We start from the raw sequence: 22,245 nt of genomic DNA, 5'->3' as shown, positions 1-22,245 counted from the left end.
GGTGCTGGCGGGGCAGCTGGCTGTCCAACAGGACCCCCAGATGATATGTCGTGTCCGTGCCAATGAAGTCGAGGCAGGACTGAGGGACGAGTGTGTTTCTGAGGGATGGCATCCAGGACCAGTGCCAGCATTCCAGAGGCAGGGCCGCCTGTAAACACAGACAGAGGAGGTAGCTGTTTACGTGGTTGGTTTGAGGAAGGCTTCTTTGCCCACAGATACCTCTCCTGCCTCCCCAGCCCACTTTGGGATGAAGCCTAGAATTCCACCATTATAGGTTCATTCCTCTGGCTTGCAATACAAACATCCCAGCGAGGAGGTGATCCCTGAGCTGTCACTGGTACGGAGCACCCCGTATGCCTTGGTAGGTCATCAGGACCTTTGCCATTCAACAGAACAGCCAGCCAGCACTTGCTGTGGCCAGCGTGGTGCCACTGTGATGGTTCTGGGTGTGTGAAGAGGGTCAGGTGCTGTCCACCCACTCTGGGGGAGACAGACGCAGGAAGGGATATTGGGGGTGTAATGGATTCTGTGAGAGAGTGGCCAGGAACAGAGGAGCACAGAGAAGACAGCAATGTGCATTCTTGGGCAAATTGAAAATTCCAAATCCCCTACCCTCTCTGGCCCTCGACATGATCGCTCAGGAGACGGCAGACGACACTGTCTCTGCAAGGCGAGTGAGGAGCCAGCACCTTGCTGGCCCTCAGAGGGTCTTTGGTAAAGGCTTTCTGCAGGGGAGGTAGGGGTAGGTCTAGATTCTGCTGAGGCTGAAGGGAGGGCCAGGACACCTTCAAAGGGACAGAGAAGGTGCAGGTAGACCAGGCCAAGGAGGAGGTCGGCACAAAGGTGTGAGGCATGGGGCTGCCAAAAGCAGTTTGATCCAGGACAGAAGCTGGAGATTTGAGTTCAGAGAATGACACCTCAGGTCACCAGGGACTGGGCCTGGGGAGAGAGGAGTCATGGAAGAGAAATTCTGTAACATGGTTCCACCATTGGTCCTGGGGAGAAGATTCTCCTGCAGCTCAGAGAGGTCTCCCTTGAGACCTGCCAGTCTGCAAGGGCTGGCATGGGATTACAGTGCTGGGCTTTCTGGCTATTTGGATCTGTTGTTTTTCTAAGTCATTAGTCCATTGCATATTAAGAGAAGGAAGAGAGGAAAACCCAAAAGATGGCATTGTCATGCTTTTCTTCATTTTCCGATGACGGTCTTCGTTTTGCATTTTCAGATTGTTGCAATCAGGAGAAACAGGTACATGGTTTCTGTAGGACGTGTGTTGAGCCTCTGTCCTCACAGGCCCCGGGGGTCAGGTCTCCACATGGGGACTTGCTTTGATTCTTGCCTTCTGGCATCTGTGCGGGGTGCTGTCTGAATGGCATGGTTACAGGTGCAGCTGGCTAGGGTGGGTCTAGGGGGCTACATTTGCACAGTGGTGGTAGTGGGGATGTGGGTCCCCTGTGAGATGGAGCAGCTTGGGGGTAGCAGCCAAGATGTACAGGCATTTCCTGTCCATGATGGCCTGTGGCTCCCCCGAGCCCATTTTTGTCTCCTCCTTCATTCGACCAGCATTTATCAAACACCTATTGTGTATCAGGGGCTATAATGGGAAATAAGACGGATTCCTGCCCTCCAACTGCTCACATTCTTGTGGGAAAAAACCAGCCAAGAGTGTAGGAGTTACAGTGTAGAGAGGCAAGAGCACAAAAGGGCAGTCCAAGGGCAGGGCCAGGAGTCAAGGAGAACTTCCTGGAGGAGGTGACTCCTGAGCTGAGTCTCAGGGGATGAGCAGAAGTTTGCCAAAAGGTCCAAATTTTCTAGGCAAAGAGGACGGCAAGTGTGAAGGCCAAGGCACAGGCAGCGACCCTGGCAGTCCCTGTCAGTTCACCTCCATCCTCTGGTCACACTTGGGTCTCACGTTTAAGAGGGCCTGCCTGCCAGTTCCAGCCGAGCATAGCCTTCCCTTTCCTGAGGCCGACAGGATGTGTCATATCACCTGCCCAGTGCTGCTTCAAGGGGTGCTGCCCCAGTCATCTGCGAGTGTGTGAGCAGTCGCCTCCCCTACAGGCTGTGACAGTCAGGTGAAATCAGGATCCCAGAACCACCTTTGGAACCCCGAGGGGCTACCGCTGCAGAAGGGGTCGTGTTTTATGTCACCCATTATATTTGGTCTCCACGATGTGTATGTTCTGAGGTTTTCTGTTTTCAATGCCTGGGGCATGCCTGACGATGAGGAGAAACCAGAAGGAAGGCATACACACTAGAATGGACGTCTTGAGTGCCCGCTGTTGGCTTAGCATGGGGTTCTCAAACTGTCAGGTGCATCGGAATCACCCGAGAGACTTGTTAAACATGAGATTCTGGGCTCCATCCTGAGTTTCTGACTCCGTAGGCCTGAGATGGGGCTTGAAAGGTTGCATTTGTGAGTCCCCAGCTGCTGCTGCTGCTGCTGTTGGCCCAGAACACACTTGGAAAGCCCCTGACTCAGCCCAGGGCTGGGCACTCCAGCCTGTCCAGGGCCAGCACAGAGCAGGACCCCTTCATGGGCTGGCAGGAGCCCTGCACACCCTCCACACAGAGCAGGCTCCCCTCGAGGTCATTGTGGAATGACCCCAATTTCCTCGTCTAATTTGAGAGAAGGTTTATTTGGGCTAGAATAATAAAAAACACAGCAAATGAGCAGAGGAAAACATAGAACCCACCAGACATGCAAACTCACAGAAATAAACAATTCGCAGATGATCAGGGAAGAGGCTACAGGAAGGAGTTTGTGCAGACAGCGCCTATGAGAAAACGGTCCTTGGGAGGTCCCAGAGGGCTTCCCGGCTGCATGCTGATCCTGGAGGCGGCTGTCAGCTGTGGCACTGTGGTTGTTCTCGTGCTTGGAGCTGTCTTCAAAGCCAGTGAGTGAGCCACTCAAGAAACTTGGTTGGTCAGGTGGCTTCACGGGCACACTCTGCTTTTCACCCAAACGGTCTGCACGGTGCATTGTCCATTAGCATGTTTCCCCGGGGAGCGCTGTGAATTCAGGGCCCTGTGTCTCCAGTACTCAGCATCGTTACAGAATGGGTGGAGGTGGAGTGAAATGACACTCTCTTCCCATCACTTAGGATATTCACAAGGTTTAAAAACAGTCCACAAAGGAGGATTCCCAAAGGCGCTCTCCAGAGAAACCGTGGAGCACCCCAGGGAAATTGAGATGATGAAACTACTGTGAGCTCACTTTTCTTAGGGTTCCAGGCACTGCTTGGTTTTCCATGCATTGGATTATTTAATCCTCCGACAGCCCTAGTAACAGTCCCATAATCCTCACTGGACAGTGGAGGAAATGGAGACCACAGAGGTGATGTGTGGGCCTGAGGTCCCACAGCTGGTAAGTGGTGGAGCAGCCTTCCAGCCCTGGCTCTCTGACCCTGGGCCTCTGCTCTGAGCCTCTGTGCTGGGCCTCCTCTCCATTCAGGAAGGCACATATATGTTCTATTAGGTTCATTAAGGAAAGTCAGTTACCTTGTTTAAAATACTGGCAGGCACTGTTTGTGCAGCACCTACTTGGATCTGGGGACCTGTATTATCTCATGCCGTCTTGATAAAAGCAAGGTCACTGTGCTTGTCCTCAGTTTACAAAGAGGTCATCTGAGGCTCAGAGAGGGAGATGACTTGAGCAGGGCTGTACAACTAGAACTGAACCCTGGGCTGCTGACTCCTCAGCCTGAGTTCTCCCTGCTGTCCATCCCGCACTTATTTTCCAGCACCTCAGGCTGAGAAGCCGGATGAACACCTTCCTCCCGCTGCCTGTTCTGCCTGCCGGCTTCTGTCATGATGCCAGCCAGGAGGGAGTGAGGGCAGGGGGTGCCTGCCTCAAGCAGCTCAGGCAGATTCTAATGTGGGCATTGGCAGCCTCCTGCTGGGATCAGAGCTGCCTTGCCGCTCACCTTGCCACCCTTTGTTGCACCTTCTAGCTCCTTCCTGTGGGGCTCCAGGTTGGGAGTCAGGCCCCCCATTTATGGTAGGTTTGGGCCAACTATGCCCGGGCCAGGAAGCAGGACGTTCGCTAGGTAGAGATTTGGTTGGGGTTCTCACAGTCATGAGCCTCGTTTTAAAGTGGACCTGCCCACTGCCCCTATCTCCACTGCCTGTAGACTTTGCAGTGCCTGGGCCTGGCTTTGACCTGGGACCAGCCACTGTGTAAGGGAGCTGACTCAGCTGCCTATAGAACACCCTCATGGCACCAGAACCTCCAGGGCCCCCGATCTCCAGGGGACTGCAGTCCTGAGCCCTGTGTCATTCTACCTGCCTGACGGCTGGCCTCCCATGGCTCTGCAGACCAGCGCTTTCCTGGGCTGCTCTGTTGGCTGCCCCACTGCATTCCTCAGGGGCGCCTGAAGAAGCCTCGTGTGGCTGGAATGGGGATAAAATCCAGACAGAAAGGCCTCTGATGAGGACTTGGGCCTTTGGTGTGCCTGGCTCATTTTCAGGCCTGGAGGGAATAGCCCTCTCTGGGTTGAACTGGGCCCAGAGGCCCTCTGATTTCTATCAAGGTGGGAGCTGCCTGGGCAGGCAGAGATAATAAAGATGTGGGCCAGGGCTTACGGAAGATGGGGTGGAGGGAAAGCTGGGCAGAAAAGCTCATCCTTCCATGCCTTTTGGCCATGCTAGCCTAAAGACCAGGGAAGGCTTAGGGCTTAGCGATGCTCCCAAGACATGCAGGGCTGTGGATCTTAATCTCTGAAGCCACTGTCCACTCTGTGGGCAGCTGCACATCACAGAGATCTCAACTGAAATGGCTATGGAGGAAAGAGGAGTGAGGTGGGGAGGAGGGTGGAGACAGAGAGATGAGAAGAGGAAGTATCCTGACTAGAGAGATTCCGTCCACTCAACCACCCACCTACCCATCTGCCCACCCACCTACCTACCCATCCATCTGTCCACCCCCACCCACCTACCCATCTGTCCACCCCCCACCCACCTACCCATCTGCCCACCCACCCACCTACCCATCCATCTGTCCACCCCCACCCACCTACCCATCTGCCCACCCCCCACCCACCTACCCATCTGCCCACCCACCCACCTACCCATCCATCTGTCCACCCCCACCCACCTACCCATCTGCCCACCCCCCACCCACCTACCCATCTGCCCACCCACCCACTTACCCATCCATCTGTCCACCCCCACCCACCTACCCATCTGCCCACCCCCCACCCACCTACCCATCTGCCCACCCACCTACCTACCCATCCATCTGTCCACCCCCACCCACCTACCCATCTGCCCACCCCCCACCCACCTACCCATCTGCCCACCCACCCACCTACCCATGCATCTGTCCACCCCCCACCCACCTACCCATCTGCCCACCCCCCACCCACCTACCCATCTGCCCACCCACCCACCTACCCATCCATCTGTCCACCCCCCACCCACCTACCCATCTGCCCACCCACCTACCCATCTGCCCACCCACCTACCCACCCACCTACCCATCTGCCCACCCACCTACCCACCCACCTACCCACCTGCCCACCCCCACCCACCTACCCATCTGCCCACCCCCCACCCACCTACCCACCTGCCCACCCACCCACCCACCTATCTGCCCACCCCCCACCCACCTACTCATCTGCCCACCCACCCACCTACCCATCTGCCCACCCACCCACCCACCTGCCTACCCATCTGCCCACCCACCCACCTAGCCATCCATCCGTCCACCCACCCACCTACCCATCTGCCCACCCATCTGCCCACCACCCACCTAGCCATCCATCCATCCACCCACCCATCCATCCATCCACCCACCCATTAACTGATCCATCTCACCCAAACACCCACCTACTCATCAACCCATCCATCCCACCCAAACACCTATCCATTCATCCACCCACCAGCCCACCCCCCATCCAATGCATTTTTCATCGATCACCTACTATATTCTAGCTATTTTCCTCCAGGTCCCACCTCAGTGTAGCTCACAGGGGATCAACCACCCCCTCACCAGTTTCTGATCTCTTTTTGTACTCACAGCCTGATGATGGCCCTGGGCCCTTGTAAACCCTCCTTCCCATTTTCTGATACTCTGCTCGTTTCTCCTTGTGGCCCGCTGAGATAGAAGCTCCTTCACTCAGAGTCGTGGTTGCTTCTAATTCCCTCACACCTTTCTTAGAGCTCTCCTTGGAGAAGTTGCTCAGAGCATCTTTTGTGAGTCGATGGAAAGGTTACTGGGAAACTTCAGTTGTTTGAGATTGGGGTCACCTGGCCTCTGTGTAGGGTGGTTGAGGTGAGAAGGGAGCTCACGTTAGGTGAACACCTGCTGAGTGCTCAGAGGGTTGGGGAGAATGACGGCTTGGTGCTGGGGAAGGAGCCCATGTTTGGAGCTGGCAGGGGTGGAATTGGTTCCCGGGGTTGATGCCAGCTGTATGGCTTTCAACAAGTCACTTAAGCTTTCTGAGTCTCAGTGCTTTTATTTGTCAAGAAACAAAATGTAAACAAACCTGAGCAATTAAATGCACATGTAAGTACTCCTCGTGGAACTTGGCATGTGGCTAGTGGGCGATGGTCTCTCCCCATGCCCCTGCCATGTCCATAGATTTGAAGACTGATCAAGACCACTTTGTTGGGTTAAAGCGGGCATAGATGAAGCTTGGCTCTGGGTCAGCGCCAGGCTAGTGAACAACAATGGGTAGCCTCTGATGTTTCTGGCCTCTCTTGCCTCCACCCTTGTCCTGTCTCATCCTCTTGGCCACTGGCCTGCTGGTCTCCCGGGCAGGATGGGGGAAGAGACAAGCTGCTGAGCTGCTGGCAGGCAGGATGGCTTGGATTCAGCCCGCTGCCTTGCTGTGGGCCCTGTGACTCGGGCCCTCTGTGCAGCCCAGTGACCGGAGGCTGGTTGTCCATAAGCAGGAAATGGTGGAGGTGAACTGAGCGTGAGAGGACATCAGGAGGTGTGGGGCAGGAGGCTGGGCTCTGGGGAGTGCCTGCAGTGCTGCGGGGCACAGGCATTTAATCAACTGAATTCCCACTGTCCTCTCTCCAACTCCATTTATTACCTATTAAATAATTATCTCATTTGGAAAGTGTTTCTTAATGTAGGGCAGACTCTATCCCCGGGGCCATGGGTTTTGCAACGAGTTGTCTCCTGCGTGCGTGTTCCAGGCTCGGGCAGGACCGGAGCGTTCTTGCCCTGGCTGTGCCTCTGCCTGAGCCAGGCTTTCCCGAGGCACAGTAGAGCGGGTGTCCCCTCCCCTCGACCTGGCTAATAGCATCATTACAAGGGTTTTCTTAAGCAGTCTTCTGTCTTATAAAGGAGACTGCCCGGGGCTGGGCTTCTGAAGTTACTTGCTATTTTCTGGGACTCTGCCTTAGGATCTCCAAAACGTCTGAAAATGTCAGGGATGGGAGAGGCCTTTGTCATTTTTACAGGTGAGGCCACTCAGGCCCTGAGATCACACATGGAGTTGATGGCAAAAGCAGAAGGCTAGGCCTCCCGCCTGCAAATGCAGAGCTTGCTCTGCTTCATCTCCTTTTGTCTTGGAATGTCATTGAAGCTTAAGGGTGGCCCATTCCCCTCTTGAAGGAAGGGCTGTTTCCTGAAACAAGAGCAGGGAAGCTGTGTTGAGTGAATGCAGCTCTGCCTCACAACAGCCCTACATATACTCTCCCCCCTTGTTTTAGTCTTGCTCTGTCACCAGGCTGGAGTACAGTGGTGCAATCTTGGCTCACTGCAACCTCCGCCTCCCGAGTTCAAGCGATTCCCCTGCTTCGGCCTCCCGAGTAGCTGGGACTACAGGAGCACGCCACCATACCCAGCTAATTTTTGTATTTTTAGTAGAGACAGGGTTTCACCATATTGGCCAGGATGGTCTCTATCTCTTGGCCTCAGGTGATCTACCTGCCTTGGCCTCCCAAAGTGTGGGGATTACAGGCGTGAGCCACCAGGCCCGGCCTTTTTTTTTTTTTTTTTTTGAGATGGAGTTTTGCTCTTGTTGCCCAGACTGGAACGCAATGTTGTGATCTCGGCTCACTGCAACCTCTGCCTCCTGGCCTGTTGGCCAGGCTGGTCTGGAACTCCTGACCTCAGACAATCTGCCCACCTCAGCCTCCCAAAGTGCTGGGATTACAGGCATGGGCCACTGCGCCTGGCCAGTACTCCCTTTTTTGTTATTAATAACTTATACAGACTTTCTAGAACATGTGCAAAGAGTACTGAAGCACGTGCAGAAACACAAGCCTTGCCCCTCTGTCTGCTCCCCAGAGGTCACGGTGGTGGCCAGGCGGATGCGTGCCCTCCTCCTGGCTATGTCATGTATGAGGGTGGATTGAAGGGGACCAAGGAGAGTGCATCGGAGAGAGTATCATTAAGGTCTAGGCAAGAGCAGAGGTAATGGACCGGGGTGGGCTTCAGATTTGTCTTCCAGTTTCAGGTGTTTAGAGTAAGGTCAAGCAGTCAGTACCACAGCATGCCCTGAGGATGGCTTCGGTCAATTCCAGTGCCCCCAAGGAGCTGCATGAAGGTGCCATCTCATCCCATCACCTACCCTGGGCTTTTCATCTGCAGGGCAGGGCTCACTGTCCTCCGGTCTTGAGATTCTCTCAGGCTCCCAACACAGGCCCTGGGGCTCTCCATGATCAGGCCAGCTATCGGTGTCCATTGCAGAAGCTCAGAGGGCCCCCTGGGACTCGGCTCCGTTTCGAGATTCTGGGAGCAGACTACAGCAGCAGTCACTGACCCTGGAGTGGTCAGGGTCCACTTTGAGGAGGTGGCTGGGTTGAAGGATGAATGGCTGAGCTGCAGGGAGAGATCTGGGGAGGGCATTTCAGGCAACGGTTCTGGTGGGTCAGAAGATGCAGGAGGGGCCTCGGTGTAGCCTGTTTGCCTGTGAGAAGGCGCTGTGTGGAAGAGGCAGGGTTCTTTATGGATCCTGGGCCTGGCCCGTTGTTAACAGGGAGCTGTCTAGGACTCTAGAGCAGTGAGGGGGCAGCCCAGGTACCAGACACATGGTAATGAGGAAGGAGCTAGGGTCAGACCCTGGCTCTGCCACTTGGTTTCCTGAGGCCCTGCATGGATTACCCCATTTCTAATATGGCCAGGGTTAATGTACCTGGCCCAGGGATTGTTGTGAAAATTAGAGACCCGTTATGGCCAGCACACAGGAGTGTGCAAGGGTGATGCAAATGATATAAATTGTGATGAATGAGGCAGAAGCTGGACCACTCTGCCTTTAAAATCCCGAAGCCCTAGACTGCCACCCTAATCGTGATAGCTGTCATTTATTATGCAATGACTGGGTGAAGATTAGAACCCATTTACTCTCTGCAAGGGAGTCTCCATCACCCATTTTACAAGTGAGGAACCTGAGGTTCCTGATGTCTCTGAGGCCATGTAGCCCATGACTGACAGAGTGTGAATTCCATTCTGTGCTGTCTGTTCAGTGTGGTTCATATTCTACCAGGCTCCAGCCCTTCCTGTGAAACTCCGTATGTAGTGGGTGTTGAAGTGAATATAAAATAGCAAGTGTGCTCCATGAGAGAAGCCAACTAGGCCCCTGCAGTCTTCCTGGAGGCACCTCCAGTAGTATGACCCTTGGATGGGCCTGCTGCCCCTGTGATTCAGCTCCAGGTGGAGCCGGGGAGGGGTCCCAGTGCTGGGCCTGTGGCTGGAGTCGCCCACGGGGTAGCCATCCAGTCTGCTGTCAAGACCTTTTGCTCACTCAACTTACTTTTTAAAACAAAAAAAGCATCCAAGGGGTTCAGTCTCCAAGCCTGGGCTGCTCTTGGACCCTCTTGAGAATTTGGACACAGGGGTTTGCTGATTGCCACAGCAAGGATTAACCCTCCACGGCCTGTGGCCTTCTCCCACCTCACTCACCCTGGGGGAGCCGGGGCCTGCTGAGCTGAGCCCTTTGTTAATACAGACGAAAAAGGCATTAACCTGCCGGTCCTGAGGCTGCCCACTGCAGAAAGGTGACTTCCCTGCCTGCACGTTAAGTGCTAAGATGCTCGCTCACTCACTGGCCCATCCACCCCGCAGACTCATTACCGCTTGACCACCGAGGAATCGCAGAGCCTGGCAGGGGTTGTGTCTGCAGGCTCCGGCAGCTCGGCGGATTTCAATGAGATGATCGCTTGTCATTTTTTATTAATGAGCAAGTGCCTGATTCATTATACATCTGAGGGGTGAACCACCCCAGATGGGGAGGAGGCACACGGAGATGTGCAGGCACCACAGAAAGTGTGATGTGGCCCGTGTGTGAGTCTTTTCTTCCTCTTTCTTCCTGCAAGAAACAAATAAGCTTTCCCGCTTTGGCAGGCAAGGCTCGGGTGATGGGCTGTGTGATGGTGAAGGGGAGGTGGCCCCAGGGCAAAGGGAAGTTATCACATAGAGGGCAGATGTCTATGCAGGAGGGCTTCCAAGGAGACCTGGAACGAACGTGGGGTGAGCCCTGGCCTACAGGCATTTGCTAAATGTTTGTGGAATAAACAAATGCCTACACAGGAAATGCCTCCTAACATAAGGACGCAGTTCACCCACCACGCCGCCAGGCTCCTGCTGTGTGCCAGGCTTTGCACGAGGTACTGGGGACACAGCAGGCCTTGCTGTCTGGGGGCTCCCAGGGCTCCTGGGTTATGTCTGCTCTCCACTAAGGTATCTGTGTGACTTTAGGCACCCCTGTTTCCTTATCTGTAAAACATGCTGAGCTGTGACTGACCCCATCTCTCTGTCTTCTGTGGGCTGGATTGGCAAGAGCTGTAGGAGCCGGCAACCCCTGTGGGTCCATCGTGAGCACTTAGTGTGTGGGTGGGCCGGTGAGGGTGCTGAGCTGGGTAGGCGGGGCGCCATGCGGGGCCTTCTCAGATCTTTGAGGAAATGCACAATATCTGATTCATTATCGCTTCACCGGTGCCCGTGCAGGGCAGGCACTCCGAGGTTCTGGGTGAGTGAGTGTGGGGTCAGCAATACAGCCAGAGTGGAAGGCTGGCCCCAGCTCAGAGCGGGGCTGCTCTCGCCTGAGAGGGCAGCCTGCTCAGACCTCCAGCTAATAGGGCTGCTGGCAAACTGTACTTTGTGTTCACTGGTAGCATGAGATTGTAGCTTTCCCTCCCTGGCTCCCCAGTTGGAGGGAGCTTCCAGAGGCAGTGGAGCAGCTGGGGATCAGCTCTGCCCCTTGCCAGCTGCAAGAACCCAAGTCTTGGGTTTTCATCCACGTTAACAACATCTGCTTCATGGGGCTGCAAGGTGACCGGAGTGCCTGGAAGGGGCTATTGCTGTGGTTGAGCCATTGGAGGACTCAGCTTAGACAACTCACAACTTGGACTTATTCAAGACCAATGAGAGGACAACGTGCCTGCTGATGCACTGACAGGAGTTTCTGGGAGACCCCAGAAGCATGAAGCCCACAAGTTCCCCAGAGAGGAGCAATTGCAGGCATTTCTTCGGCAGCCGACCACGGCCCCTCAGGACCCTTGCATGCCTTGGCTCCGGCCAGTGCCCGTGTTGCCCCTGGTCAAGGGCTGCCTGACCCAGTCAGTGCTCGCCTCTTCCTGACCGCGGTCTCCACTCCATGCCTGTGATTGCACAACCCCAGGGCTGTGGAATCCACCATGGGCCGTCTCTCCGCTATGATAAGAGCCTGCCTTGCTTCAAGCACTAGGACTCCATGTGAATAACACACAGTACTTTATTCTGTTCTAATCAGATGCTTAATGGTTTTCAGTCTGCTTAATTACTAGTATTGTATTTTTTAAATAGAGGTTTTAACTGCGTCTATGTAGTATCTTAGCCACAATGTGGGTTTTCTGGGCCGTTGTGGGCTAACATGGAAAGCTACTCATATTATGTTACATTATTTTTTATGGGAAAATGCATTTAAGTTCCAAATCATTGATTTGTAATATGTCGACCTTTGAGAACACAGCTCATTTGTAAGTGGGAATAGCCTGTATTCAGAACAAAATAAAGGGTCTGATATGTCCTGGGAACAGCACAGATAAGCTGAGTCACGGGAGGGCGAGGCCACAGCAACCCTTCCAGGAAGCCTCTTGCTTGGAGGAGGAGTTGACGGGGCCGAGGCGTCAATGTGAACAGGAGAGAGGGTGGCGTCTGCTGTGTCTGCTGCGTCTGCGGGCATATTAGGGTCAATGGAATGGCCAGTTTGGCAGCAAAACGGCTTGTGTGTGGGGGGGCGGCTGGAGAAGTAGACAGATTCCCGAGGGCAGTCACTAGACTTAGAGGTTACCTACTGGGCTTTGGTGGAGCCAGGGAAAGCTCTGGGTACGGGGAGTCCTGGTGGCAGCCTGCAGGAGGAGGCTCTGTGAGGGCCCGTGTGGGGACACTGGTAGGATGCCATGGTCTTCCCGTGGGGCCGGCACACGGACGGAAGGGCTGCTTCTGGGGGACACTGTCCCCCGGGAAAAGAGCACACACGCTGGCCGTGGCTGTAGTTTTGTTGCCTGGCTGTGTCTGTTTCCCACCTGCTGTCTCTGACATGGGTTGCCCAGGGCCAAGGCAGCTCCAGCTGATCCCCTCTCCAACCTCTGCCCGCTGCACGTCTTGCTCTGTGCAGAGCCCGTGTGTCTCGGTGGCTGAAGGTGGAGGTGGAATGGGGATTGGAGTGGGCTTCCCAGAGGCACTCCCACCCTCTCTTACCTGAGCAGGGCTTTGGCTCTCTGTGGGGCACTTGTATGTCATGGAAGGGCATTTCTTCACACCCCTCCTCCTCTAAGCCTGGCTGAAGAGAACCAGCTCAGAATCATCACTGCCTATGGAAGGCCTGGCCCAGACTGCAGACACCTGGGGAAGCGGTCTCTCTGGAGATGGCTGTGGGGTCCAGAGAGCAGCCCTTTCTGTGGGGCATTTGCTGTTGGAGTCCAACCAGGAGCAGTGTCTTCCAACTCGGTAATGCCTCATTCTGAGCCTGAGCATTGCCCCAGGGAAGCTGAGGGGAAGGGCTGGTGATGGTGCCCTGGGATTCTGCCCGAGGCCTCACTCACTTCCATTGATGGGTAGTGTCGAGGCTGGAGAGCCTGAGCCGGGAGGGCTGACTAAACGTGGCTCGAGCATCTGAGCGCTTGCCTGTGTCAGTGCAGCCCTTCCGTGGTTCCAGAGCGGCCACTGCATGGAGGAGCCTCACTGATGAGCTCACTGCATGCAAACAGTAGTAGCTGGGCCAGGTCCTACTGTCTGCGTAGGCACCCGGCCCCCCATGTAACACAGTTGCCACCCGACTGCAGTCAGAAGGATCAGGATTCTGAACCTGAGGAATTCTGTCCTCGCCACTAGGAGGGACTGGGTCCTTCTGGCAAGGGTCCCATCAGGAAAGGGTTGGAGGCTCCGTTTCACCTGCGTCCAGCATGGTCTCGTGCTCCCCCGAGGCTGAGGAAAAGTTTGGTTCCCTTCCCTTGTTTTCTTTTCGTGGCCTTTGCGGTGCCCTTGGAGGTGGTACCACCCAAGAAGGGGGTCTGCTTTTCAGTTTTGCTGACCCAGGAGCGTTGGGATTGAGCTTTTTGTGTAATCGACCGGGACAAACCCCCGATCTCTTTGCAAACCCCGTGACCCTGTAGAAGTGTCGCTGAAGCAGTGTCTGGTTTGACCATCTTCTCCCCATCCCAGGAAGCCACCTGACTCATCTCAAGGGCTGCTGTATGCTGTGGGGAGGGTATATGCGGTGCTCAGACGGTGCTGGCCAACACCTGCTCATGCAGCCCCTCCGCATTCAAAGCCTTGCCATGAGTCCCGCTCCAGGTACCCCAGGCAGGCCAGACTCTCTCTCTGGACCTGGCAACCCCTGTTCAAGAGAGGGAAGGGCAGGCCATTTGCAGCCCAACACCCTGTGCCTGCGGGCAGCACTGCCCAGACTCGGAGTGGGGACGCAGTTGGTGTTTATGGCACTCACTCTTGCTCCCCATGCTGAGGGATGTCCACAGTTCCTTCAAGATTTGAGGGAGGCCTGTGCAGGCCTGAGCTGATTTCTTGGCTCAAGATGGAGTCCCACAGACCCCCGCCTCCTGCATAAGAACCATGTGTTACTCTAGAGGTCTCAGCCTGCACTCTTGCAGGAATGTAGCAGAGGGCGTTGGGGATAGGGTAGGGCTGGAGCTTGGCCACAGTCAGAGGGTCTCGGGTAGGGACATGGAGACTGAGCCTCTGACGAGGAGAGCCACGGGACAGGTCAGGGCAAGGGAAGGGGGTGGCCGACTCTGGAGTGCCCCCCTCCTGGTCAGGGCCCTTCTTCCCATCCTGTCCTGGGATAAATGTCAAACGTCTTGTGCTTAATGGTAATCCCATTGCTTAAGGTAAGATCTCCCTTTTGGGGACAGAAGAGCTGTTTTTCATACTCTTGATGCCTTGAGATCGGATGCAAAAGAGGGTGTAGAATGTCATTGGGGTGGCAAAGGGTGATGATGACAATAGCAATGACCCCTCCCCACCCATTATGTCTCCTGCCATCCCCCACCCCCATTAGCAGAAAATGCAGCATTCTTGCACGTGGCACCTGGCAGACGGGGCGGGTGGTGAGTGGCTGAGTGGAATCAGCAGTCCTCGCAGGCCTCACCAGCGGGTCCGTGAGCATTGGAGGTGGTGAGGTTCCAATCTTCTGTTTGATTGGAGCTCCTTGTCCCAAAGTACTTTTCATGTGTCCACTCCCTGTGGAAGGGAAAAGAGGGTGGGGGTGATTTTCCACAGCTTGATTCAAAGGACTGAAACTCGATGAGTGACATTTCAGGCTGGCTGGGGATGTGGGTTCAGATCTCCCCATGACCCCTGTGTGTGAGGAGCCACCCTGCACCTGCACTGCCCGCAGGGGCTCCACTTCCTGGCTCTGTGGCTCTCAGTGCCCTCAGGGAACTGCAGGGAGCCGGCTCAGAAGGTGGACAGTGGCCTGGGGGCCAGTCATATCTTTCACAGCCTTGTGCACCTTGGACAAGTCCCCCTCCCTTCCCGGGCCTCAATTTCCCCTTCTTACCCAGTGGGCTTTCTAGTCCACATGGCCCCTAAGATCCCGCCCAGCTCCCTCTTCCTCTTGGGGCCACAGAGTCAGGGGTTCGAAGCACCGTGAGCCCCAAGTTCCAGACCCTGGAGGGCAGCCGCTGCCCATGGAAGACATGTAGACAGCAGCTTCTCCCAGGAGGAGGAATTCATGTGGGCTCCAGTCTGAGAAAGGCACCCGCACGGAGGACAGCACGCCGCCCGCCAGCAGTGGCTGGATCCCCGAGTCCAGCCACCCTTTCCGTTAGCCAGCCTGCGAGCGCTCCTAAACCCTGGCCGGCGCCGGTTATAAATGATTCATGCAGCCCCGCCTCCCTCGGCGGCCACTTGATGTTTCCTGCGCTCTAGCCTGGCGGTCCACCGCCTCTCCTGCCGCTGGGCAGTGCCCTCTCCGCACCGCCGCCCCTCTGGGTGCTGCGTCCCTCCGCCCTCCCCGCACGCTGGGTAAGTTGAAGGAGGACGGCAGCTTTTCCTGACGCTCCCTGGAAAGCAGTGCTGATGAGGCCGCTCTTGTGTGTGCAGGCCTGGCCTGCAGCGCCCTTCTCCCACGTCCCTTCCCCTTGTCTGCTGCGCTCCAAGTTTGAAGCCAGCAAGCATAAGTAGGCGCCAAGGCAGGGAGGCTGTGCTGGGCCTCAGGAGGGGGGGAGCTGGAGGGAAGGAGGGAGGGAAGATGGGGGAGGAAAGAAAGGAACTGGGTGGACACAGCTGGAGGGGAGGAGAGAGAGGGAATGTGCGGGGAGGCATGGAGGCACTGCTGAGAAAATGGAGCAAGAAAGTTAAGCGGCTCCTGCGTGGACTCAGGCGAGCGTGCCAGGGATTGGGGGCTCTGGAAGACTCACACCGTCAGCCGTAGGCGTTCTTTCCTGCCCACCCGCCACCCCCAACAGATGTACTCCGAGCCCCTCGAACTCTCGGGGTACCAGCGAGAACTTTGAACTGAGAGTTTCTTCTGAGATCCGGCAAAGCCGAGTTTCTGAGTGCTCAGTCTTCGCCACTTCAATTCCCCGCGGTCTGAGCTGCAAGGAGGACTCCAGACAAGAAGCTTTATTGTCTGCGAGTCCCAGCTCACGGTTACTTAGAAAAACATGTGTGTGTTAAAACAGCTTCCCGGGGGACCATGCTGTTTTCGCTTGAGGAATGAATTTGGGGAAAGTTAAGAATAGGAGAGAAGGAAACAAAATCATATTGAACAGGAATGTTATAGAGGCTTGGCAAAATCTAGAAGACACTTTTATTTCATCGTCCTTTTTCTTTGTAACGTCTATTGAATCTTTCTTCTTTTGACTTCCTAAAGGGCCTTACCCAGCCCTGCCTTCTGGGCCCCAGAGGTCCTAAAAGTGGGAGGACTTTTCCCAGTGGGAGGTGATGCTGCCCCTAAGGCCTTGCAGGGAAGGAACAGGCAGGGGTAACTGGCCCTGTCCCTCCTGGGTATGCTTGCATTTTCCCTTTGCCATTCAGAAATAAAGTTAGGTAAGGAGGTGAGACCTTCCTGGGAGCTGCCTTTGGGGAAGTGGTGATCGTGACCTCAAATTGAGTCAGAGTGTGACTTGCTAGAAGAGATATGGTAGAGGGAGGAGGGGGTGGGTGGCTGGAATCCTCAGGTAACAGGTAGGGATGCAGCAAGTGTGCTGGAAAGACCCTTCTGTGCATTATAGAGGGGAGACTTTCCAGGCCAAGGCAAGGAGAACATGTGGCATCTGAGAGGGAAGAAGGAGCTCAAGGAAGACGGGAAAGGTCATTGCCCTTGGACCTTGCAGGAAGCAAGGTATGGGGGCGGGCACATGGTGTTGGAGGTCATGAGATTTCAGATCCTCAGTGCAGTGGGAAGGACATGACCAGGTGGTCGTGTGGGGACATCGCTGTAAATGCTGTCTTGAGACAGGACTGGGCCAAGAGTTGTCTATTCTGTTCCACTGGTCTGTGTGTCTGGTTTTGTACCAATGCTGTTTTGGCAGGGAAGCCACAGAGGAAACCATTTCTGGGCCTGGAATTCATGAGAGTGGCCTGGCCTGAGTGGGGGCAGGGAGGGGAGAGAAGCAACCCTGGGGCACACTTCCCTTTCCAGTCCCATGTTTGTGAGACCCGGGAGGGCTGTGGTCAGGGGGCTGGGCCCTGGGACAACAGTGCCTTTGCATTTGAGTACAAAGTGCCACTTGGTATAATGGGCACAGCTCAGTCTTGGCTGTTCTTGAGTTTTAAACAAATCATGATCCCCACCTTCCAAACAATTTAGTTTTTTCCCCCTAGCTAGCCCCATCACAAACTTTTGAAGCATGAAATGAATTTTGCTGGCCCTCACCAATAGGATCCTGTCCCTAGATAATGGATTTTATGAAATGGCTATAATCCTCCTAGGTAATGAGCAAAAGCTACACTCTCCACTTGGACCAGCATTCCTCTTCCTGATTTATGATATATTGGTTAAAATAGTAAACTGATAGCAGTTGCAAAATAGTCATCAATCACCGGGCAATATTGCTTAAACTACAGAAAGGTTTCCAGAAGTGAGATGCTGGAAGCCAGACAGGGAACAATTTGGCAATCCCAAAGGCATAAAGCACCAGTGAAATCAAATCTCTGTATTTGTATTCTGAAGACAGGGGAGTGGAGTGACTCAGGGTACTAAGGAAGGAAGGAAATGCAAGCAAACCCATTCCCCAAGGTCAAAGGACACCCCCTCTGAGGCTCCAGGCTGCAAGGGGTCCTGCAGAGGGACCTTCAGTCCAGGGGGTTCTTCAGGGGGACCGTCCAGAGGGCTCTGCAGGGGGCTACAGAGCTCTCACCAGTAGGTTTAGTGTTCTGTTTCTCTTTCTAGACAGTTTTGGAAAGTTTTCCAGTTTCTAACATGTATAAATATGTTGGGCTAATAAACAGTAATGAAATTTAAAGCAAAGTTTTTCAGAAATATAAGAAGGTTGAAGTGCAAAGCTATCAAGGCCATGCCCAAGCCTCACCCATGCTCCCTCATCCCCTTGCCCCTCTGTCCGGACACCTGGCCTGCCACACCCAGCCCAGGACAGAACTTTTCTTTCCTCCTGTATACTGAGCTGTCAGACCATTAGTGTTAATCATGGGCTGATCTGATAGTTGATGCTGGAGAAACTAATGTTTTAGGGGCCAGAACAAGGTCTGCAGCACTGTTTGCATGGAACTGCCTTAGTCAGGATGAGTAACTTCATGGCTGTAGATTACTTGCATCATCAGTTCAGGAGGAAACATTCTCCTCCATTGGATGAATGGATGAATGAGTGGTGAGAAGCTGTAGAGATCTTGTGTAGTGTCAACACCCTCATTTCACAGGGGAGGAAACTGAGTCCCAAGAGAGGGCAGCGACTTGGTTCAGGTCTCAGGGAATTGGTGAAAGAGATTGGAGTATGGCCTTGGCCGAGATCTGACTTCCAGTGACAGCTGCCGGAATGTGAACTTCAGGGATAGCTCCGGCTCACACCTGTGGTGCTTAGTGTAGGCTGCTGAGCTGACCACTTGCCCTTGATTCTTTCAAGTGGCCGTGCCATGTGCCACCTTCAGACCTGCTCCCAGATCGATCCCAGAGCCTAGGGTGGGACTGTGGTTGCTGTCATCATAGGTGTGTGATTGTCCACAGGTCATATAACCCTATTGAGGCTCATCTTCCTCTTCTGTGACACGAGAGACTCTTTCTGCAGAGCCTGGTATGTAATACATGCAACCTGCATGCCCACCTTCAGTCCAGCAATAGCCATTGGGCACCAATTCTAGACCAGGTCCTGGGCCACCCTAGAAACTCAAAGTTAGACAGGAGCTGTGTGGGAAGGCAAGGAACACTCAGGATTTTGGACACAGCTGTCCACCCCTATTCCTAAATTGAGGAAGGCAAATCCTGGGACTTGAATAAATACATTGGGAAGACTCATGGCTGCGCTAGTTCATGAAATATTATGTAAAAGCAGGAGAATAAGGCAGTCCTTTTCTTAGCCCTGTTCTTTTCCAGGCCAGAGCCTGGGCTTTAACACTGACTCAGGCAGCAGCCCCTGCAGAAGCCACCCACAGCCAGGTTGGCCTGTGCTCCCAGAGCCCCTGCCATGGATGTCCATAGGAGCCTCTTTATCCCAAAGTCATGGCTTCCTTCTCAAAGATAGGGCTGTACTTCCCTGCTTTCCTGGTGCCCACACTGAGCTGTGCATGGTGGATGCTCCGTGAGTGTTTACTCACAATGATGACAGGAGCTGGCTGATGGTAAGAAACGGAGGTGAGACTTCATGGCTGGAGAACACAGCTGTCTGAACCCACGCCCAGGCCTCACCCATGCTCTCTCGTCCCCTCGCCCCTCTGTCCTGACACCTGACTGGCCACACCCAGCCCAGGACAGAACTTTTCTTTCCTCCTGTGCACTGGAGCTGTCAGACCGTGGGTGCTAATCATGGGCTGATCTGTGCTCTTATAGGTATGGTTTGCAAAGGACGTCTTTTGTTCTTGTTAGAGTAGCTAACCTCTAAATCTATTTAATACCCCTTCCCTGGTTGTCCATCATTATGACACATGATTTTCCAAAGGATTTACTATTAGTTAGCAGCGTAGGGCTTTCTCCCTGGGGTAGCAGCTACTTGCAGTGAAGAAAATGCATGTTCAATGTAGCAATTTGTCTTTTTTTATATATTTATTATAAGAGTAAATGAGTTATTGCTGGAGACTTCAATATTATTGCAAATTAGGTGCTGCAAACAGAGCCGGGCCCATTTATTATGTTTCTCAACTCCCACAGCAAGCACACCAGTTCAGAAATCAGCTGAGAGTTGTGGCCCTTCCCAGGGTGAGCATGGAGGGACCCCTGGGGTCTGGGCATGACAACCACGACGTCACATTGTGCCAGAGGCAAAAGAGACAGGAGCCACCTGTGTAGGCGGATGAGGGGTCCTGGAAGGGGAGCACAAAGTTTATTGTGCCAGGTGGTCAGTGGCTGGTGGGCTGACAGCTGTGGTCGGAGAGCTGGAGGAGGTGGAGTGGCCTCATGCTGTGACACTTGCTCCAAGCCCATCGCTGTGGTCATGGAGCAGAGGTGAGGTGGTAGACGTTTCCAGAGTGGTCCCTAAGCCTTGAACTCACTTCCAAGGTATTGGCAGTTTCAGCCACAGAGGCCGGGCCTGGGTTCTGATTTAGGGTGTGCCCCATGAGAGAGAGAGTGGTGGCTGGAATTAACCAGCTTACAGTGGGGTCCCCTGAAACGGTGCACTCCCCAGTGAAGAACGGCTGTTGCCTAGTCCTGTCCTTTCGCCACCTGCCCAGACTAGGGGTGGACAGAGGGGCTGCAGGATGCATAGAATATTAGGATCCTGCCTACCAGAGATGAAGGTCATACTGCAAAGTGGCATGCTGGCTGTGTGTGGTCAATACAAAGAAGTAGGCAGGCTGAGGCCCGGGCATACAGCCCTGCTCCATGGCTGGAGGAGTCCGTAGGGAAGGCCACCTAGCCCAGTGATCTGGAGCACAGGCTTCTGGTGAGAGGCCAGCCCAGATTGGAGTCTAGGTGTCATCTGCTGATTGTGTGATTGCTGACAACATACTCAACTTTGCTGTAACCTCAGTGTCTCTTCTGTAAAATGGGGCTGATAATCCATAGGTGTTACTGGCGTTGAATGAGCTCTTGTCCTTGAAACACTCAGCGTAGTACTAGCCCATGGTAAGGGCTCAAAGGTGTCACTTGTTCAATTACTATTCAGTAGGCTTCTCTGAACGTGACAGGCTAAACTCAAAACATTAATTAGTCACTTCATTTGATGGCAATAGTAATATATGTGAGTGACAGCCACGAAAGAGGCTACCCTCAGTGTACCACCCAGGGAGAGCCAGAGTTAAGATCTTGGAGTATATGCTTGCAGTCTTCTGTGTTGTATATAGTGTATGCACAATTATTCACACACACATATCTGCCTGCTTTTTACAAAATGGGATTATATTGTGCTTGCTACCTCGTAACCTTTCCACCTGAGAATGTATCCTGTTATTACTGATGCCTTTCCATTCACGTTGTTCTGCAGCTGCAGTCTCAAACTTTTTGGTCTCAGGACCCCTTTATACCCTCAGAAATTATTGGTAGCTTCAAAGAGCTTTTGTTTTTGTAGTGTGTATTTCTTGGTATTTACCGTTCTAGAAATAAAAACTGAGAAATTTGAAAGATATTTTAAACTTATTTAAACCTAATAGTAATAGACCCATTTCATGTTAATGAAAACGACTAATTTTTATGAAAAATGTTTTCCAAAACAACAACAAAAATGTGAAAGACGGCATTATTTTTCAATTTGACAGACCTCTTTGCTGTCTGGCCTAGTAGAAGGATGCATTCTCCTAGCTTTTCCGCCTTGGGTCTGTTGCATAGCAGCCTCTGGACACCCACAGTGTCTATTCAAGAGAGAAGAAGAGTGAAAAACACAAATCATGTCTTAGTATAGAGACAGCTTTGACTTTGCAGACCCCTTGAGGCAGTCTTGGGGAACCCCAGGGATCTGCAGGCTACATTTTGGTCCCCTTTTTAATGCCTACAGAATGTTTTTGACCTTCCCACCTGAGGCTGGGCTGAGAACATCCCTCCAGCAACCACAGGCTCCCTGGGCCTCCTCATCTGACCAAACCTGTGTCCACAGAGCGTCTGAGCTCTCCTCTCTATCACTGCGAAGCGGACCGACATAAAATCTCGCTTGTTTGCAGAGTTTGTGACCACAGAGAACATTTCCATACCTTTTCACAATCATCTTTGGGGGAGACAGCCAGGAGACTGCACCACCTTGTCCCGGACATATGTGTTGTGGCCAGATCCCCATGTCAGGAACCTGCTCCAGGGGCAATCTGCTGCCCCTAAGGCCTGGGGGTCCAGCTCTGTGGACTTAGCTCATCTTCCAGGACTCTGGTCACAGGGGAACAACCCAACTCCTGCCTTGTCCTCGCCCCAGAGGCTCCCGGCTGCACACAGCTGGCTAGAGTGACGGTGTTCAACCGCCTGGTGCCTCCTGTTCAGAACCACCCCTCCCAGCCAACAGAGCCTGGTCTGTGCAGGCTCCGTGGGTCTGTGTGAGAGCCCCTGTTTGCCTTGGCTTTGGCCTGGCTTCTCAACTGGCTGGCCGGCCCTTTTCAAAAATCGGCTGGGTGTTTTGAAACTTTATTTTCCAAAGAGAAAAATTTCTGGGCCTGTAGCAAGAGGGAAAAAAGTTATAATAATAATCAAAAGCACCAGCAGTCAAAGTAGAATGGTGAGGGTTTGGAGAAACATTGAAAGTTGTCACAAAACAGTGCA

At 53.8% G+C, this 22,245-nt stretch overlaps 1 protein-coding gene across 2 annotated transcripts in view; it reads left to right on the top strand.

Moving 5' to 3' along the window:
* Nucleotides 1-22,245, top strand: part of GLI2 (GLI family zinc finger 2) — a 261,956-nt gene that overhangs the window by 116,468 nt on the left and 123,243 nt on the right. Inside the window, exon 1 of one of the 2 annotated variants that reach the window (XM_077956852.1) lies at nucleotides 15,277-15,422. The exons of the other annotated variant lie outside the window; for it this stretch is intronic. Coding sequence (XP_077812978.1) covers nucleotides 15,278-15,422 — 145 coding nt within the window. The 5' untranslated portion in view covers nucleotide 15,277. Of the gene's footprint in view, nucleotides 1-15,276; nucleotides 15,423-22,245 lie in introns of those variants that run through there. 2 annotated transcript variants of the gene reach the window in all.

This window comes from Macaca mulatta, chromosome 12, assembly GCF_049350105.2.
Source record: "Macaca mulatta isolate MMU2019108-1 chromosome 12, T2T-MMU8v2.0, whole genome shotgun sequence".
In the NCBI taxonomy this organism is placed as follows: domain Eukaryota; kingdom Metazoa; phylum Chordata; class Mammalia; order Primates; family Cercopithecidae; genus Macaca; species Macaca mulatta.
This window is presented reverse-complemented; position numbering and strand designations above follow the sequence as displayed.